We start from the raw sequence: 21,442 nt of genomic DNA on the forward strand, positions 1-21,442 counted from the left end.
TGATCAATTGTTTGCCAAATGTCTTATTTTGAAATACAGTTAGAAATCAATATGTGCTTGTGCACTTTATGTATTGCGTTCTGACCATAAGCAGCGCTGGCTTCTCCCCTCTTTTGCTTAAATATTAAGTTCTGTTTATAAAACACAAATTAATTATGTAAAAATCCTACAACGCGATTTTCTGGATTTTATATATTTATGTGTCTCTCACAGGTGAAGTGTACCTACGATTAAAAATAACAGACCTCTTCATTCTTTGTAGGTGGGAAAACTTGCAAAATCGGCAGTGTATCAAGTACTTATTTTCCTCCCTGTATGTACATGTCGCAATCTAAAATAATCACAGAAATCGTCAAAATATTTTACAGGTTTTTTTATTAATCAGTGTAAAAGTAAAAAAAATCAAACTCACATTTTAAAGTAGAAAAACAGAATCTGAGACTTTCATTAGGAATACAGAATACAAATCCAAGAGCACCAGACTCTAGCCACATATTAGAATACATATAAAAATCTGGTGGTCAGATTTGACGTAAAGCTAAATTTGGATTTTCTGAGGCAGAATGTTTGATATTATGTCTATTATGTAGGATCCAAGATGTTTCCTCAGATGTAGGTGGTCCAGTTTTCACTATCTTATGGGATTAGAATCTGGAATATCAAATGGGTTTTGTTACTGGCTGTCGGGACAACCCTCCCACATGGCTTGACCAGTTTGTATCATTAGTTTTAGTAGAGATATGAACATTCTTATCATTGCTCCTGTTGACCATACATACATGACATCTCTTACTAGGATCAGGAGTTTAGACAAAGTTAGGCATCTTCCCTGGTAAGCACTCAACCAACTTTAGGGTACCGTTACACTAAACGATTTACCAACGATCACGACCAGCGATACGACCTGGCCGTGATCGTTGGTAAGTCGTTGTGTGGTCGCTGGGGAGCTGTCACACAGACAGCTCTCCAGCGACCAACGATGCCGAAGTCCCCGGGTAACCAGGGTAAACATCGGGTTACTAAGCGCAGGGCCGCGCTTAGTAACCCGATGTTTACCCTGGATACCATCGTAAATGTAAAAAAAAAAAAACAGTACATACTCACATTCCGGTGACCGTCAGGTCCCTCGCCGTCTGCTTCCTGCACTGGCTGTGAGTGCCGGCCGTAAAGTAAAAGCAGAGCACAGCGGTGACGTCACCGCTGTGCCCTGCTTTCCGGCCGGCACTCACAGTCAGTGCGGGAAGCAGACGGCGAGGGACCTGACGGACACCGGAATGTAAGTATGCACTGTTTTGTTTTTTTTTACATTTACGATGGTAACCAGTGTGTGCAGTGTGGCAAGACTAAATCTAAAAAAGGAAGCCTAGTGGTACATCTTCCCAGGTGAATTTTGGCTAATACGAGTATTGTTAAGGGTTAACTTGAGTAGGGTTCAAGAAAACTGTCCCACAATGTATCCAGTCTGGCAAGACTTAACCTAAGGCAAGGAAGGCTGGTGGTAATTCTTCCTGGGTGTATGTGGACACTTGCGAGTAAAAGTAAGACTGAACTTTGGTAGGGTTCAAGAAAACTGTCCCGCAATCTGTCCAGTCTGGCTAGACCAAACCTAAGGCAAGCAAGGCTGGTAGTAATTCTTCCTGGGTGTATGTGGGACCGTACGAGTAATGGTAAGACTCAACTTTAGTAGGGTTCAAGGAAACTCTCCCACAATCTGTTCAGTCTGGCAAGACCAAACCTAAGGCAAGGAAGGCTGGTGGTGACTAGTCATGTTCTTGTATGCTTGGTAATGAGTTGTACCTGTAGGCTTTCCAAATTCCACATCAAGTTAGGATTACCCCTGCAAGATCAGGATGATATATAACCATAATTTTTTAATTTGAGTCCTTATCCTATCTCCCACCGCTGACCACTCAATGAACTAAATGAAAACATATACTGTATTTCTGGACGAGATTAAAAAAGCAAAACAAAAAAGTGTTTGTGTGCAATAGTCCCACAAGTGGAATGCAATCAGTTACTGTATGTAAACTCGGCAGGGTTATAAGATAGGTGGTGGCTCAAATCTCTGCGTCATCTGTTCCCAAGACAGGTTACATGAGAGGATAGCTGGCAAGGTTGGCAATGCCACAGGCATTGCTTCTATCTTTGGCCATTAAGATGTAGCCTTTATCACCCCAGGTATCACCCCAACTGTAAAGAAAAGAAACAACATAATCAGATAGAAAAATAAACTATGGCTAGAAATTGAAATAGCTAACATTTTCTAAAACTCCAAAAGAAATTTTTTTAATATAATTATTGATAAGGTTTTACAAAATTATTCAATTTTATAAAATACATCATTACTTTATTTTGCCTCAGTCACTCCAAAACATTAAGCTGCATAGCTGTTTCAATGCCCAAGTCATGCTCCTTTAGATGCTGTTTTCATCTGCTGCTCAGCAGGAATCTATACTAAGTTCAAACAGTATGTGGAGCGCCCCCACGCAAGGGCAATGGGGTACTCGGCACCGGGTCCTTCGGTTCGGGGGATGTCATGGTGGCCCGACCCGGTCAGTGGCCCTTTGAGGGACGTCCAATAAAGAAAGGAGTTTTTATGGTTTTGGGAAAGGTCTTTAAAGGAGAAGTGTTCGTGACGCCACCTGTGGTATTCGGTCAGAGTGACCGATGCTGCTTAGGGGTCCGCTGGGGTAATATTATGGCAGCTTGATGGTATACCTTCCCACAGGTGAAGTGTATCCCCAGGGCTTCCCAGAGGTGTAGATGATGGATGGTGTGAGGCGCAGTGAATAACGAGGACACAAGGTTGCAGTCTCTTTACCTTTACTGAGGGCTTCAGTGTCCACAGTCCAGGGAACCGGATCACAGGGCAGGCAGAGTCCGGCCGGTCTGAAGGCAAATTCAGAGTCTCCTTATCCAGGTGGAATTCAATAGCCTTCCTATGCGCACAGTAACATAGTAGGTTCCCACTTGCATAAGCTCTAATGAGGTCCTCACTGTTATTACTCCTCTCACTGTTCCCCGTGGCCAGATAGAACAAAACACGTATGACTGATGGCCTGAGGCTTTTTATAGGGACCCTAGAGACGCCCCGGCCCCCACAAGTTGCCACCGTGTCTCCTGTGTATAAAGGTCGGGCAGCCAACTTGGAATTGACTGTCCTGCCAGTCTCTGAAGTAAAGCATAGAGATCCTTACTCCCTCGGTATTCTGGCCACCGGTATTCCTGCGCTTCAGGAGGCAGCCTCTCACAGGACAGAACTCCTTCTGGTTTCCTCTCCTTTTGCTATGCCTTCGTTTCTCACTCATTGCAATACACTTCCTTTCAATGTCTCTTTCTTTGGATGCTGCTGCATGTGGGGCAGGCGCAGCTCCGTGGACCCTCGTCCTCCTCAGACCACAGTCTGGATCTGACTGGACCTCGCTCCAGCGAGCTCGGTCTGGAGACCTTTCTCTCTCAGTCTCCAGCCAGGAACTCCCTAACTTTCCCTCCAACTACCAGTTTTACCTAACTGTGAGGAGTGGCCTAGTAGATAGAACCTTTGCTCCCCCTGGTGGCTGGAGTGTAAAGTGTGTGTGGATGTGATACCTGGACAGAAGATCTCCTTTATTGCCTTCAGACGTAATATTGCTCCCCCTGGTGGAAGAACAACATTACTGCAACAACCAGGACTCTGGGGCGCTGCATATGTGTAAGGGACTTTCTTTGTCGAAGACTCTCTGTGCTCCTTCCCCTAACTGAGAATGGGCTAGTCCCACATACAGTCTTTAGGGACTATAGTTTATGGATCTCTGGTGAGCAGCAGAGTAAAGCAGCATCTAAAAGACCATGAACTGGGCATTTTAACAGCTCTGAAGCTTAATGTTTGGGAGTGAAGGAGGCAAAATAAAGTAATGATGCATATTACAAAATTTAATAAGTTTGTAAAAGCTGAACTATAATTATATAAGTAGAGATGGGTGAATCCGAACAGTAAAGTTCGGCGTCTGTACCTAACGCCTACTGTTAGGACACGGACACCGAACACGGACTTCACAAGGAAGTCCATGTTATTGTTCGGGTTACCGAACACCGGGTGTTTGCAGTGTTGTCATGAACATGACAGCTCGACAAACACTGCTTCTGATCAGCGGTAAAATCATTACCACCAGTCAGACAGCTGTGGTTCCCACGCTGTCAACTGTGGAGGTATAAAATTTACCTCCATACCTCCAGTCACTCTTGTCAGCTGATGAGACTATTGCACCCATCAGCCAACGCCTGCTGCCAATAATAACAGCGAGAGCAGGAGAGGTTAATGGGAGTATTCATCAGCCGGCTCCTGCGCTGTAAATAAATAATTAAAAATAAAACCCGGCTTGGGTTCCCCTGAATATTTGCTAACCAGCTAGGCGAAACTCACAGCTGGGGGCTGCAACCCTCAGCTGTCAGCTTCAGCAAGGTTGGTTTCAAGAATAGATGGCTTCCAATGCTGTTTTTTTTAATTAGTTAAATAAATAATTAAAAAAAAATGGATTAAAGAAGTATCGTTTCTCCTTGCGGAGAGTGACATGTTAAGCATGTCGAGATGAGGAGACTTAAAGCCGCAATGCTCCTCTGGGAAATGTGCAAATTGTCTCTTCAGAGAGGAAGAGGACTAGAACTCTAGGATTGCTACTTCCAATAGGTGGCACTAGTCCTCTTCCTCTCTGAAGAGACAATTTGCATATTTCCCAGAGGAGCATTGCGGCTTTAAGTCTCCTCATCTCGACATGCTTAACATGTCACTCTCTGCAAGGAGAAACAATACTTCTTGGATCCCGGTCAGACGCCTCTCTTTCAGCCAAACCAGATCTCCACTCTGCACTTACGAGGGGCAGTACCCCGAAACACAGTGTCTGCAAATTGAGATCTGGTTTGGCTATTATCCTAAGTCACTAAAGGGTCGACATTGACTGTTAGGATTGCTACTTCCAATAGGTGGCACTAGAGTTCTAGTCCTCTTCCTCTATGAAGAGACAATTTGCAAAAAAATGGAGTAGAATTAGTAATGAAGAAGCGTCTATATAGGTATAAGACACCTATCCATTACTAATCCTATAGTTATATGGTAAATAAAGACACAGCCAGAATAAAGTCCTTTATTAGAAATAAAACAAAACCCAGTTCTCCATTTTTATTTAAAAATAACAAACACAGTTATACTCACCTAATGTCTATTCCACCAAAGCCCTCATTCTCCTGTAATAAAACTAAAATAAAAATACAACAACATCCCTCACCTCTCAGTTGTTCTGTCCCAAGCTGTAATCCATGCCTGGGTGAGAAATAATTTTCAACCTGGACAGTGCCAAGATGCGACTGCCCAAGCTGAGAACTACTGAGAAATGAGCTGATGCGAGTGAAGCATTAGTGACCGGCAGTGACGTCATCGAGGTTACCTCCAGTCACTGAGGCTGCGTTGCCAGCTGGGCTGAACTGCGGTGACCTCAGTGAGATCCCAACTAGTAGCATGAGAAAAGTCTCACGGTGCAGAGGCGAGTTTACCGCAGCTCATATTCACTGCAGTGAAATTCTCCAGGAGAACTGCGGTGAACTCGCCTCTGCACTCGGTGGGTATCTCATCGAGGTGACTACAGTTCATTGGCCCGGCTGGGAATGCAGCTTCAGTGACCTGCGGTAAGCTCGATGACGTCACTGCCGGTCACTAATGATTCACTTGCATCAGCTCAGTGATTCTCAGCCTGGATGGTCGCATCTTGGCACCGTCCAGGTTGAAAACTAATTATCCCCAGACATGGATTACAGCGTGGGACAGAACAACGATGAGGGATATTGTTGTTTTTTATTTTTGTTTTATTACAGGAGACAAGGGATTCAGTGGAATTAGGTGTTTAGGTGAGTATAACTGTGTTTGTTATTTTTAAATAAAAATAGAAAAGTGTGGTTTGTTTTATTTCAAATAAAAGACTTTATTCTGGCTGTGTCTTTATTTACCAAATAACTATAGGATTATTAACGGATAGGTGTCTTACAGACTCCTCTCCATTACTGAGCTGTGAGCTTGATGTCCCCTGACAATACAAAAGTGACATCAACCCCACAAATATGAACCCCACTTGCCACCGCTACAGGGCAAGTGGTAAGATCTGGGCAAAGCACCAGAATTGCCACATCTAATAGATGTGCCTTTTCTGGGTGGCTGCGGGCAGCTATTTTTAGGCTGGGGGGTCAATATCCATTTCCCCTTATCAGCCTGAGAATACCAGCCCCCAGCTTTCTGCTTTAACAAGGCTGGTTGTCAAAATGGAGGGGACCCCACGCTGTTTTTTTTAACTATTTATTTAAATAATTTAACAAATCGGAATGGGGACCCCTCTGATCTTCATAATCAGCCTTGCTGAAGCTGACCACTGAGGGTTGCAGCACCCAGCTGTGAGTTTTGCCTGGCTGGTTATCAAAAATACAGGGGAACCCAAGCAGGTTTTTTTTTTATTATTTATTTACAAAGCAGGAGTGGCTGATGAATTCTCCCCTCAGCCATTCCTACTCTCGCTATTATGAGTGGCAACAGGCATCGGCTGATGGGAGCACTAATCGGTGGTAAACTTTATACCTCCAATTACATCTGTAAAGTATATTACAACATTTAGTTTTCTAAAATAATCAAATTTTTCTGAATAGATGAGAGCTAAAACATAAAATTCTGCTGTACTGCAGCCACCTCTAGAGGGAGCATAGACCCTTACTGCTTATGACCAAATATCTTGAACTAAACTCCCCCTAGTGTCCGGTGCAGGTAGTTATCATGTTCTGTCACCTAATTTTGGGCCTATAAATCCTTGGCCCCCTTCTCTTCTCCCTCTACACGGCCCCAATTGGACAGACCATCAGCAGATTTGGCTTTCAGTACCATCTTTATGCTGATGACACACAACTATACACGTCATCCCCTGGCCTTACCTCCGCTGTACTACAGAACTCCACTGACTGTCGGTCCGCAGTCTCCAACATCATGTCCGCTCTCTATCTGAAACTCAACCTCTCCAAAACTGAACTACTTCTGCTCCCGCCATCTACTAACCTCCCTAAATCTGACATTTCCCTCTTCATGGGTGGCACCACAATAACACCCCGGCAGCAGGCGCGCTGTCTGGGTGTTTTGTTTGACTCCGATCTCTCCTTCACATCCCATATACAATCTGTTGCCCGCTCGTGCCGCTTACACCTAAAGAACATGTCTAGAATCCGCCCTTTTCTTACCATGGAGACAACAAAAACCCTCACTGTCGCCCTGATCCACTCCGCCTGGACTACTGCAATGCTTTATTAATTGGCCTTCCCCTCACTCAACTTTCCCCTCTCCAGTCCATCCTTAATGCAGCAGCCAGGGTCGTCCATCTGGCTAATCGTTACTCAAACGCGTCCGCTCTTCGCCAGTCGTCACACTGGCTGCCCATTCATTACAGGATACAATTCAAAGTACTTGTTCTCACCCACAAAGCTCTCCACAGTGCGGCACCCCCATACATCTCCCCCCTCATTTCTGTCTATCGGCCTAGCCGACCACTGCGCTCTGCAAATAACGTTCGACTAACCTCGGCATTAATCCGTACCTCCCACTCCCGACTCCAAGACTTCTCCCGTGCTGCGCCAATTCTCTGGAATGCTCTACCACAAGATATTAGGACCATCCACAACTTGCATAGTTTTAGGCGCTCCCTCAAAACATATTTGTTCAGAGCTGCCTACCACATTAACTAATCAAGGTCATTTTATGTTTGTGTGTGTGTGTAGCCCATTCACTATCTCCATCTATCCCCCACCCCCTGAAGATGGCTGGACCATCATTGTAAATACATCATTGTAAATATACACCTGTACTTTGTATCTCCCCCACCTCATTGTAGATTGTAAGCTCTCACGAGCAGGGTCGTCTTATTTTGCTTTATTATTGTATTGCTAACATTGTTACCTATGATTGTTGTTTGAAACTGTTAAACTGTAAAGCGCTGCGGAATATGTTGGCGCTATATAAATAAAGATTATTATTATTATTATTATAAACTGCGGCCCCGCCAAGAGGGGCTTATCTACAGCATTCTGTAATGCTGTAGATAAGCCCCCCGATGTAACCTGAAAGATAAGAAAAGCAAGTTAGATTATACTCACCGAGGGGCGGTCAGGTCCGATGGGCATCGCAGGTCCGGGTTCAGCACCCCTCATCTTCATAGGATGAAGTCCTCTTCTTTGCTTCCTGTCGCGGCTCCTGGGCAGGCGTAATTCTGTGTCCTGTTGAGGGCAGAGCAAAGTACTGCAATGCGCAGGCGCCGGGAAAGGTCAGAGAGGCCCGGTGCCTGCGCACTGCAGTAATTTACGCTCCCCTTAACAGGGCAAATCAGTATGCCTGCACAGGAGCCGTGGCAGGAAGACAAGCAGAGGACGTCATCGTATGAAGATGGGAGGCCCCGGACCGGACCTGAGACGCCCATCGGACCGGACCGCCCCTGGGTGAGTATAATATACCGTAAGCTGTTTTTTTATCTTTCAGGTTACATCGGAGGCGGCAGTTTATAGGCCCAAAATTAGGTGACAGATTCCCTTTAAATCTATATCAATGCAAAGAATTTGAAGCCATGTGTCTGAAAAATAGTGCTCTAATAATTCCTAGAAACTTATATTAAGAAAAGAAAGAGAAGCTGAATTAAGAAAATAAAATATAGTTGACATGGTGGCATTTCAGCCGCCCCTTTAAGGCTAAATGCCCCCAGCATGCTGTACCTGTTCTTTACTATCCAATATTTGGCTTTTTTCTGCACTCCATATCCAACAATGAGCACAGCATGGTTTATGTTTTCTGCATCACAATTCTCATCATAGTATACACCTGGATGTAAGAAGAAGAGAAAAATAAGTTTTACGAGTCTGAAAATAAAGGTGACTCTAAAGATACAGTTTTTTACTTAATGATAGTTCATTAACATATTTTTTTCACAGGCAGCAATTCTTTAAAGAATCCCTATTAGCTGGATCGATCTCTACATTGGTGCTTTTCAAAATGAGTCTTACCTTGACTGTAAAATTGGAAGGTAGATAGAGTGGCATCGATGCCTACTGACACGGGCCCGACGGTGCCCACCGCCTTCTTCAGTGCCTTCTCGCTTCCTTCTTGCACTTCCTTGTAAGACTTGCACTTGGCGGCTTTGCCAGCTGTAGTGTAGTTACAGGGCTGATCCTACGATACAAAAAGGGAGATGAAAAATTTGACATCACTATCGTGAGATTCACCTATGCCAACATCTTGATTGGTAAAAATTGGGATGTCCCACTTTATGAACTCTCACTTTTAGGTGGACATTGGATAAAACCTGCCCCTTTTTGGCAAGATTTAGGGGCATACCCACTGTGGGTGCAGGGGTTGCATTCATACGTGTTTCCTGGAGCTTAGGGGGGCACTACAGGCCTCTTTTTCCCCATATGAGAAGACCCGTTGAAGGTCCTGTTGGAGATTTTTTAGCTCATGAGCTTCAAGTCAGACTCCTGCAAAAATACAGGACGATCCCAGCAAATTCAGGACTATTTCCTACTACTAGTGATGAGCGAGTATACTCATTGCTCGGGTTTTCCTGAGCACAGCTCGGGTGGTCTCCAAGTATTTGTGACTGCTCAGAGATTTAGTTTTCCTTGCCGCAGATGCATGATTTGTGGCTAGTAGACAGCTTGATTACATGTGGAGATTCCCTAGCAACCAGGCAACCCCCACATGTACTCAGCCTGGCTTGTAGCTGTAAATCATGCAGCTGAGGCAAGAAAAACCCAAGCAACGAGTATATTCGCTCATCACTACGTACTACACAACACGGTGCTTATGTCTTATGGCTTTTTAGTGCTCAGCCAGCCCATGGACCAGGTTTCTAATTCTGGTCTACTGGGGGCCAGTTTGGCCAATGCAGAATGACTGCAGGTGGTTGATGCAGATATCCGGTATCGTCCCTTACACTAACATGGATAAGACTTTTCAAAATGGTGCGGAATCCTCACTGTGAGTGTGGTAACAATGATTTAACCATGGGATCTCCTGGAGTGGAGTGCATGACTTGTTGAGGCACAGAGCTGTGACTCATGAGACATAGGAAAATGAGTTTTCTTGCCAGGAGAAGGCAGACACGTCATGGTCCTCACCGTACTCTTGGGTACGGAAGGATGTTTGCATGTCTGCAGTGTAGGACAGTATGAAGAAGCAGGCTGCAGTCCCCAGCATGGAGTAGTCCCATATAAAGAATTACTTACTAGAGTCAAGGTCCGACAACTAGAAGATGGGCAGTGGTGGCCTCGAAGAGGAGAGTTAGAGTATGTGCCCACGTTGCGGATTAGTGTGCGGATTTTTCCACGCAGATTCTGACAAATCCACAGGTAAAACACACTGCATTTTACCTGTGGATTACCTGCGAACTTACCGTGGATTTACCGTGGTTTTTATGCGGATTCCAATTATGGCGCAGGTGTAAAACGCTGCAGAATTGACATGCTGTGGAAAATAAACCGCAGAGTTTCCGAGCGGTATTTTCTGCAGCATGTGCACTGCGGATTTGGTTTTCCATATGTTTACATGGTACTGTACACAGCATGGAAACCTGCTGCAAATCTGCAGTGTCAAATATGCTGTGGATCCGCAGCCAAATCCGCAACGTGTGCACATGCCCTTAGATAGGCAGCCTAATGCTGTTAGGAGACAGAAAAAGAGACAGAGGACCACCTTTGTACAGGTAGCCGAGGGCCCAGTGTGACTGTCGGGAATGAGAAGGCCTCAGTTGAGTGAGATCTTAAAACAAGTAATGATTGTGAGCATACACCTCACAGAGATCCAGAAAGAGAGCAGTACGAAAGAGAGCTGCACAAAAAGAGCTGTATGAAAGAGAGCAGTATGAAAGAGACCTGCACAAAAGAGACCTGTATGAAAGAGAGAAGTACAGAAGAGAGCAGTACGAAAGAGAGCAGTATGAAAGAGAGCTGTATGAAAGAGACCTGCACGAAAGAGACCTGTACGAAAGAGAGAAGTACAGAAGAGAGCAGTACGAAAGAGCAGTACGAAAGAGAGCTGTATGAAAGAGACCTGCACGAAAGAGAGCAGTATGAAAGAGAGAAGTATGAAAGGGAACAGTATGAAAGAGAGCAGTATGAAAGAGAGCTGTACAAAAGAGAACTGCACAAAAGAGAGCAGTACGAAAGAGAGCTGCAGGAAAGAGAGCTGCAGGAAAGAGAGCTGCATGAAAGAGACCTGTATGAAAGACACCTGTATGAAAGACACCTGTATGAAAAGACCTGCACGAAGGAGAGCAGTACAGAAGAGAGCAGCACGAAAGAGCTGCATGAAAGAGAGCTGTACGAAAGAGCTGCACAAAAGAGTTTGTAGCGCCCCCACTGCCGCAGGGCCGAGGGGTACCCGGTACCGGGCCTGTGAGTCTCTGCTCTGGGGTTGTCACGGCGGCTAGGCCCAGTCCGTGACCCTGCCATGGGGCGCACAGTGAAAGATATGATGGATAATGGTGGTGGTAGTGATGTTGTAGTAATGAGGCTGTGGTGGTGCGGTGCAGTAAATAACGAGGACACCAGGTTGCAGTCTCTTTACCTCTTTACTGAAGATCTCTGGGTCCCCAGTCCGGAACACGGTTCACCAGGCTGCGCAAGTCCGGCCGGTCCAATGGCACCTCCAGAGTTCTCTTCACAGGTGGAAATCTGTGCCTTCCTTCTAGCGCTATGTGTTGTGGTCCTTCCCTGCTGTGCTTACGGAAAGTCCCCCACAACTGTTGTGTCTGTTTCTTAAGTTCCCTCACAACTCGATTAGATGATGTTCTGCTAATCCTCCGTCCCTCCCTGATGTTCTGGTTGGAACGGCACCCGTTTGACGGGTATCCTCGGAGCTCTTCCGGGACCCTAGAGTCGCCCCTCTCCACAGGTTGCCCCCCAAGACTGCATAGGTGATTTAAGGTAGACAGCCCGCCTTAAACTGACTGTCCTGCCGCTGTTTGGAGTATTGCTTGAAGCTGAATGTTATGATACTCCCTCGGCATTCCGGCCACCGGTAGTGCGCCTCAGTAGGATGTTGCTTCGATCTTACAGCACGACTCCTACTGGTATTTCTCCTTTTGCGTGATCTCGTTTCTCACTCAGCACAATCTATCTCGCTTCTAATCCTTCCTTGGGCACCGCCGCTATCCTGAGCAGGCACGGTCCCGTTACGTTCGTTCAAGTTGCCAAGCCTCTGTCAGGATCCCACCCCTGACAGAGACCCTACTGTATCTTCCCCTACAACACCCTCTGCCACAAGGTGTTGCCTGGTTCCAACCCAGTCAGCTTTCTGATCTAACTTCCTGCCTGACCCCCAGTTTACCCACTATGGTGGGGAGTGGCCTAGTGAATAGAACCCTTAGCTCCCCCCGGAGGCCCGACTGTGAAATGTATTGGTGTCTGTGATACCTGATCAGATGAACTCCTTCAGTGCCATCAGACGCACCATAGCTCCCCATAGTGGCGGAGCCACAGTACTGCAACGACCAGATCTCTGGGGCGCTGCACTCCCCCCTGGTTAAACACAGTACTCCGGGACTGAGAAGAAAACAACAATACAAGTTAGCAAAAAGACATACAGTTTTGTTGAGTGCAATAACAATAAGCATATTTAAACAGGCTTCCCTTTATGGGAGGTAAGGACACTTGAACGTTACAAACATGGTTAAATATCTTAGCAACATGCTATAATTAACTTTTCTTACCCAACCGGGTATTCTACTAAGTGCAAAATTGTTGAACAATAATTTAACATTGCCTTTAAGGACTGTCATGATTCCCAATGGCAGGGAAACATCAAAACACAAAGATAACGGACGAGCTCTGGGTGATGGAATCTCGAGCTGACCGTGAGCTAAATCTACCACACAACTAATAGTAGCCAGGGAGCATACCTGATTAACCCTAGATGCCACGCGCCAGCCGGAGGACTAACTACCCCTGGTAGAGGAAGGAACAGACCTGGCTTACCTCTAGGGAAATACCCCAAAAGATGATAGCAGCCCCCCACATGTAATGACGGTGAGTTTAGAGGAAAAGACATACACAGTATGAAGGTAGATTTAGCAAAGAGAGGTCCACTTACTAGATAGCAGAAGGATACAAAAGAGGACTTCACGGTCAACTGAAAACCCTATCAAAAAACCATCCTGAAATTACTTTAAGACTCCTGTGTCAACTCATGACACAGGAGTGTCAATTTCAGCCCACAAGAGCTTCCAGCTACAGAGAATAACAAAACTGCAAACTGGACAAAAGATACAAAACAAAAGGACAAAGTCCACTTAGCTGATCAGCAGACTAGTAGCAGGAACATGCAACCGAAGGCTCTGGTTACAATGATGACCGGCAAGGAAATGACTGGAGAGCAAGGCTAAATAGGAAACTCCCAAACACTGATGGGAGCAGGTGAACTGAGACAGCAAAGACACACAAGTCACCAGTACCACCAGCAACCACCAGGGGAGCCCAAAAGCGGATTCACAACAAAGGACATACACTCGGAATCCACTAAAGACCTTCTTATAATCACATTATAAGGCAATTTAACTTTTTCATTCTCCTTCTTAAAATCTGCAGGACCGCCTGTCCTAACGGCACCAGACCTACTGCCTCTCCTTTCTATGCAGGACCGCCCCGTTCAGCCGGGGCCTACTGCCTTTTCAACTACTATACACAGTATAGAGCATAACATTACTTTCAGTTTAAGAGCACTGAGCCATCTCTACATGACTCCTATGAGGACTCAGGGTTTACCTTCTATCCTAATTATCTATCAACATTATCAAAACATTTTCTTTTAAACATTAAGCCTTCTCATTATCTTCCTCACTATCATGCATGCTGGACACCACGTCTACCCCTACGGGCCCACTGCATCCTTCTTCTATCTTTCGCTTTCTTTCGGAGAACATCATCAACATTTCTTCACAATTAACTAGTTAAATACATATAACTTACTCATATAAACATTATCATCACTTTCTTTCATCAAACATTATTGCCAGCTGTCTTAAAGCAATATCACCATTTACATGCAACAAATGAACATCCCCTTTAAGAGGGGAACAAGTCTCTATGAGGTAGCATATCTTCTCAAGCTACCAGTCCGTACTCAGCAAAGGTTCCAGTGTGGTATCTTCACAAAGAGTTCTTTTTGAAGTAAAACCAGTAGGGAGCACCTTTAATAAGGTGCAAACTATGTACAAAAAGTTCGCATCATGCACTGTTCATGATTTCAGCAGTTCTTTTCAACTAGAAACTTGTGCAAAAACTTTGGAAAAACAAACAAAAACAAACAATAGGGATCCCGGGTCAACAGAAGGATCCCTTTAATAGTTAACCCTGGACGGGTTTAGCAAAACAGTAAAACAACAACTATTTACATTGCTCAGTGTATCGAGGTTCATTCTTCCAAGTCTGGGGGTGGCTTCCGTGAGCACCGCCCTCCTCCTGCCACCACATAAAGGGCGTCTGCACCCCGGATTGGGGTCTGGGTACTCACGGTTCTCCTCGGAGTGATGGTCCGTAAACACTTGGCACATAGGGAGATTGGGGCAATGACCGCTGGTCTCAGTGAATCATCGGAGGATGGTACTGTCACTTCTGGCTTGTATCTGCGCACGTGCAGGGCATACCACCCCTTATCTCCCCAGTGGCGAGTGTACTGAACTCGGTCTCCTGGGTAGAGATCCCGGCCTGGGTGTCCCTCAATGAGGTGCGCCTCTACATCCCGCCGGTTGACAAACACCTCCAAGGCAAGACCGGGCTCCTTAATTAAGCCCCAACCTCCCTGCAGCCGGAAGGTGCTGATCACGCCATAGCGCTGCGGGCCCCAGTTCTCCTCAGCAGCCTGCCTGACCTGGGCTTTGATTTGGAGGTCCTTCTCCCGCTCAGCCTGACGCCGGAGCTCCTTCTTGCGGGCCCACTCCTCTTCTTGCTGGCGCAGCTGCTGGCGGTATTCCCTCTGGCGGATGACCTCAATACTCTCCCCTTCCTCCTGGGCGTCCCCGGGAAACCCCATCAGGTTGGTGGTGGCCGCGCGGGTCCACTTGAAGGTTACCCATTCTCCCTGGAGCTGCGGGGGCTGCTTGATGGGTCGCAGGGGGCTATCGGCTGTCTGCAGGGTCTCCCAGGGCCTCTCGCACTCGATGCGGCTACACACCCGTCCGGGTGGTCGTGGTGGGGGCGAGTCTACGTCCACCAACAGGGGCTCTTCAATTGCCACGCCCGGGTTGGCGCCGTTACCTGCTTCCGCCGCATCTCCGGTGCCGTTCTCCTCTGTGGTCGGCTGCGGGATCGATGCCTGGTGCGGCTGTGGCTCCTCGCTCGGGATGGTTGCTCGCTGACAAAGACTCCAGAACTGCCGGCACAGCTCCTCCACCTCTGCCCCGAGGATCTCCTGATTAGCGCAGCCTGGTACGAACTCCGTCGGCTCCCATTGGTGGGGCCTGGTACGGGTCTTCTCTCCCCCTCCGGGGTGACTTCCGCGCTCCATGCTGCCAATCGGATTCTGCCTCGTGGCATCCAGAGGCTCTTGCTCCTCCCCGTCCGGAGGACGGCCTTTCTCTCCTCCACCAACCCACACTAGGAGGCGGGCCCTTCTCCTTGATGGGCATATTTTCTGAACATAGTAGTATCTGTGAGGGGTGGGCTCCATCTTCGCGCCGCTCTTCCAAGCCACGCCCATGATGACACGCCCCATGTTCCCTGCGCGCCACATAGTACTATAATGGCGACGGTTTTGGCGGGGAACGTCATAGCGCAGTCTTTGCAACATAATACAGTCCTAGCCCAACAAATCGCAGTTCCAAGGCACACATGACCTGATTCTTCAGGCTTAAGTAGATCCTGTTCGTGACGCCAAGTTTGTAGCGCCCCCACTGCCGCAGGGCCGAGGGGTACCCGGTACCGGGCCTGTGAGTCTCTGCTCTGGGGTTGTCACGGCGGCTAGGCCCAGTCCGTGACCCTGCCGTGGGGCGCACAGTGAAAGATATGATGGATAATGGTGGTGGTAGTGATGTTGTAGTAATGAGGCTGTGGTGGTGCGGTGCAGTAAATAACGAGGACACCAGGTTGCAGTCTCTTTACCTCTTTACTGAAGATCTCTGGGTCCCCAGTCCGGAACACGGTTCACCAGGCTGCGCAAGTCCGGCCGGTCCAATGGCACCTCCAGAGTTCTCTTCACAGGTGGAAATCTGTGCCTTCCTTCTAGCGCTATGTGTTGTGGTCCTTCCCTGGTGTGCTTACGGAAAGTTCCCCACAACTGTTGTGTCTGTTTCTTAAGTTCCCTCACAACTCGATTAGATGATGTTCTGCTAATCCTCCGTCCCTCCCTGATGTTCTGGTTGGAACGGCACCCGTTTGACGGGTAGGCTCGGAGCTCTTCCGGGACCCTAGAGTCGCCCCTCTCCACAGGTTGCCCCCCAAGACTGCATAGGTGATTTAAGGTAGACAGCCCGCCTTAAACTGACTGTCCTGCCGCTGTTTGGAGTATTGCTTGAAGCTGAATGTTATGATACTCCCTCGGCGTTCCGGCCACCGGTAGTGCGCCTCAGTAGGATGTTGCTTCGATCTTACAGCACGACTCCTACTGGTATTTCTCCTTTTGCGTGATCTCGTTTCTCACTCAGCACAATCTATCTCGCTTCTAATCCTTCCTTGGGCACCGCCGCTATCCTGAGCAGGCACGGTCCCGTTACGTTCGTTCAAGTTGCCAAGCCTCTGTCAGGATCCCACCCCTGACAGAGACCCTACTGTATCTTCCCCTACAACACCCTCTGCCACAAGGTGTTGCCTGGTTCCAACCCAGTCAGCTTTCTGATCTAACTTCCTGCCTGACCCCCAGTTTACCCACTATGGTGGGGAGTGGCCTAGTGAATAGAACCCTTAGCTCCCCCCGGAGGCCCGACTGTGAAATGTATTGGTGTCTGTGATACCTGATCAGATGAACTCCTTCAGTGCCATCAGACGCACCATAGCTCCCCATAGTGGCGGAGCCACAGTACTGCAACGACCAGGACTCTGGGGCGCTGCAAGTGCATGTGATGGCACTAGAACAGTGATGCCGAAGACATTGTCACGTAATACATCTCCATCTTGGAATACGTGTAAATACATTGTTTTTACAAAGGTTGTCTACTTCTGGGCAACACATGATATTATAAACCTCCCCTAAAAAGCAGAAATACAAAGGAAGTGAAAATGCTGATGAGCAGGGGGATGAGAACATAAGTCAGGCTGAACAGAAAACAAAACTTATAGGGTTTGTAACTGGTCATAAAGATATGGCTGTTCTCTTTAAAAAACAATGCCACTTCTGTCCATAGGTTCTGTGTGGTATTGCAGTATTCAGGGGTGAACCTAGCGTTTCAGCTGCCTGAGGCGAACTGCAAAACGGCGCCCCCCCACGTAGTAAAATCAGTACAAATAAATCGGGTTTACAATTTACTCGCCTAACCTGAGGCACATCTAAAATATATTCCTAATTTAAAGTCGCTTTAAAAGTCACTTTTAAAGCGTTTTTTTTATGTTTTTTTTATGCGTTTTGAAAGCTAAATAAAGATCCATTATTGAACAAAAAAAGATTTGTGATGTAATTTCTTGTCCAACCTCCTCTTTTACATTTGTCCAACCCACACTCCATTACACACAGACAGATAGACAGATAGATAGATAATAGATAGATATTATTATTATTATTATTATTATTTATTATTATAGTGCCATTTATTCCATGGCGCTTTACATGTGAGGAGGGGTGTACATAATAAAAACAAGTACAATAATCTTAAACAATACAAGTCACAACTGGTACAGGAGGAGTGAGGACCCTGCCCGCGAAGGCTCATATAGGTAATAGAAAGATATAAATATAGATAGAAAATAGATAGATGGAAGGAATGAGATAGATGACAGATAGATCTATAGATAGAAGGAATGAGATAGATAGATGACAGATCTATAGATAGATAGAAGGAATGAGATAGATAGATAGATAGATAGATAGATAGATAGATAGATAGATAGATAGATAGATAGATAGATAGATCGATCGATCGATAGAAGGAATGGGATAGACTGATAGATGGAAGGAATGAGATAAATATATAGATAGAAGGAATGAGATAGATAGAAGGAATGAGATACATAGATAGATAGATAGAAGAAATTAGATATTTAGAAGGAATGAGATAGATATATCTATTCATATAGCTATCTATAGATATATCTATAGATAGATATATGAATAGATATATCTATCTCATTCCTTCTAATTAAATCCATTCCTTCTATCTCGACTATCCCATGTCTATCTATCCCATTCCTTCTGCCTACATATATATAGACACCCACACACAGCCCCGCTGGTTCACATAGCGTAGCTTATCTACTTCTGAGTCTGATAATCTGATGGCGGCAGGCTGTGGACCGTGAGTGACAGAGCTGTGCTCAAAAGCAGCATGTGGGGGGTGAGGAGCAGCAGTGGGGGATGGGGGGGCGAATGATGTTTTTATAGTTACTTAACTTAGGGTACCGTCACACAGTGGCATTTTCATCACTACGATGGCACGATTCGTGACGTTCTAGCGATATAGTTACGATCTCGCAGTGACTGACACGCAGCAGCGATCAGGGACCCTGCTGAGAATCGTACGTCGTAGCAGATCGTTTGAAACTTTCTTTCGTCGCTGGATCTCCCGCTGACATCGCTGAATCGGTCTGTGTGAAAGCGATCCAGCGATGCGTTCGCTGGTAACCAGGGTAAACATCGGGTTACTAAGCGTAGGGCCGCGCTTAGTAACCCGATGTTTACCGTGGTTACCAGCGTAAAAGTAAAAAAAAAAAAACCGTACATACTCACATTTCGGTGTCCTTCAGGTCCCTTGCCGTCTGCTTCCCGCTCTGACTGACTGCCGGCCGGAAAGTGAGAGCAGATCACAGCGGTGACGTCACTGCTGCACTCTGCTCTCACTGTACGGCGGCACTCAGTCAGAGCGGGAAGCAGACGGCAAGGGACCTGACGGACACCGGAATGTGAGTATGTACGTTTTTTTTTTTTTTTACTTTTACGCTGGTAACCACGGTAAACATCGGGTTACTAAGCACGGCCCTGCGCTTAGTAACCCGATGTTTACCCTGGTTACCAGCGAACCTCGGCATCGTTGGTCGCTGGAGAGCGGTCTGTGTGACAGCTCCCCAGCGACCACACAACAACTTACCAACGATCACGGCCAGGTCGTATCGCAGGTCGTGATCGTTGGTAAATCGTATAGTGAGACGGTACCTTTACTTTATTACTGCTGCCGGCCACCGTGAGTGAGTGACAGAGCTGTGCTCAGCAGCAGCATGTGGGGGATGGGGGATGGGGGGGGGGTGGCGAAAGATGTTTTTATAGTTACTTTACTTACTGCTGCCGCTGCCGGTTACTGCTCCAAGTCCCAGCACAGCAGCCAGCAGGTCAGGAGACTGAGCAACGCCTCTGCACCTCAGCCGGGTCACGGTGGTAACAGTGAGTCACCTGCCAGGCACGCTGACGCTGCACATTAGCTTGTTTGTGTGACACAGACAGTCACTGACTGTCTGCACGGTCAGCAAGTGTTAGAGACTCAGAGCAGGGATTGCAGGGAGAGTCGGCACCACATGTTCTAGCTGCCGCTCTGCCGCCCCCTGTCTTTAGGAATGCTCTGCCGCTTGAGGCAAAGCATTCAACTTGCTTCATGATAGCAGCGTCACTGAGTATTGCTTCAATTTATGTGCATAGTGACTCTCCCAGCATAATAGTGGGTGCAGCTCTGCTCAGCTGTTGCTCAGGCAGGTAATTGTGTGTGTGGTCGCCACTGATTCTGCTGTCTGCTCCTGAGCTCCAGAGAACCACCAGCTCTCCACCCGGGGACCTGCTCTCTCTCCTACCCAGGCAGGGAGTGGGTTTCCCGGGATGAGTGAAGGAGCCAGGTCCCAGGTTTCTGTTTCCTGGAACAGGTCGGCAGAGACCAGAAGAAACCAGCAACCGGCCTGCACATCAGAGCACTCGGGGGTGAGACGCTACACCAGGAGTCGCAACCCCCCCCCAGGTCTGCATAGACCCAGAGAGGCTTCCAACATGGAGGAGAAGCCTGCTAGCGTGCAAGATGGTGGTCCTTCCAGAGGAAATCTGGGTGCTCATGGAGGTGAGGCTGACCTCACTGAGGAAGGTTGGGGGCTGCAGAGACCCCGGGAGTCTGTGTCCACCTATACCTCCCAGGTCATTAGCCACCTCCGTATGAAGAGGCAAGTAAGACCTTGAGGAGGCTCCGGGAGGAGCTGCGCTGCACAAATGCTAAAGCTGCAGGTGCTTCCAAACCCAGGAAGACACAATTCCAGGCACAGGTAAAGAGACTTAAACTTGAAATCAATGCGTTAGAAGTAAGAAAAGCATTTATTAGAGAGAAAAGTGGACCAATTTAAGAAAAGCTGTTGAATGAAGATCGATTCAGATAAATGGCTGATAACAGATAGCAAAAGCAGATGGGGCTGCAGCCTAATAGCCAGGTGGATGATGATGATGATGATTACCAGCATAAAGCCCCACCTGGCAGCCTGCAAAATCACCCGCAGGCCACGTGCAGCAAGCTCTGGCATCTTGGCGCAGTTTTGCTGGCTCTGGGTGACAACAGTGATAACAGCGGCCAGGGAGCGGTGCTAATGGTGGAGAAAAAGCTCCTGGAGTCCCCAGTGTGCCTTCAGAACTTCCATCTTGATGATGACTTACCAGAGGAGGCACCTGGAGGCCAAAAGAAAAAGGCAAAGAAGACTACCAAGCCAAAGCTGCAGAAAGTAGTAAGCTATGTGTATGATCCCCTCCCTGTACCTCCTGAGTCAGAGGCAGGGTCAGCTCGTTGTATAAGCCCCGTTGCTCAGCCCAGCAAAGCCCGAGTTCTGCTGTGGATCCGGTGCAAAGGCGCGGAAAGATTACAGAGCATGGTAGGGAGGAGCAGAGCTCATTCTCTGCTTGTAGTAGCGGGAACTTAGCAGGAGTTGCATCAGCCGAGAGGTTGGACAGTGAGAGGCCTGGTGTCGGGGGCAGCTCCAATAGCCTCAGTTCCCCTGAATGCTGTTGCTGCTGATCACTTAGTTGAGAAGCGGGGGGGGGGGAGCACATGTAAGACCAGGGGTAAAGTCGCCTCCAGTTCTGTGGAGGAGACGGAGCCCCTTTGTGCCTGATGATGCAGAGGTCAAAACGTCAGCCCCTGTTGTCACTGGTCCAGCAGGAGTGATTGTGCTGTTGGGTGTGAATGAGGAAAATTCTTTGTCTAGTGACGTGGTTGCTGTTTTGGTGGAGGCTGAGGGGGTTATAGAGGTGGGTAATAGTGATAATGTTGGTGTTGATGTGGTCATTGGTCCGGTTGCCCCCCCA

General features: G+C 47.3%; 1 protein-coding gene across 2 annotated transcripts in view; it reads right to left on the reverse strand.

Moving 5' to 3' along the window:
* Positions 1-358: 358 nt before the first annotated feature.
* LOC143769333 (cathepsin K-like) overlaps positions 359-21,442 on the reverse strand; it is a 71,130-nt gene continuing 50,046 nt past the window's right edge. Inside the window, exons 6-8 of one of the 2 annotated variants that reach the window (XM_077257821.1) lie at positions 9,049-9,214; positions 8,761-8,866; positions 359-2,190 (exon numbers count right to left, since the gene is read on the reverse strand). In XM_077257821.1, coding sequence (XP_077113936.1) covers positions 2,091-2,190; positions 8,761-8,866; positions 9,049-9,214 — 372 coding nt within the window. In that variant the 3' untranslated portion in view covers positions 359-2,090. The remainder of the gene's footprint in view (positions 2,191-8,760; positions 8,867-9,048; positions 9,215-21,442) is intronic. The other variant, XM_077257826.1, reaches the window with a different exon arrangement.

Source organism: Ranitomeya variabilis, chromosome 1 (assembly GCF_051348905.1).
Source record: "Ranitomeya variabilis isolate aRanVar5 chromosome 1, aRanVar5.hap1, whole genome shotgun sequence".
Taxonomy (NCBI): domain Eukaryota; kingdom Metazoa; phylum Chordata; class Amphibia; order Anura; family Dendrobatidae; genus Ranitomeya; species Ranitomeya variabilis.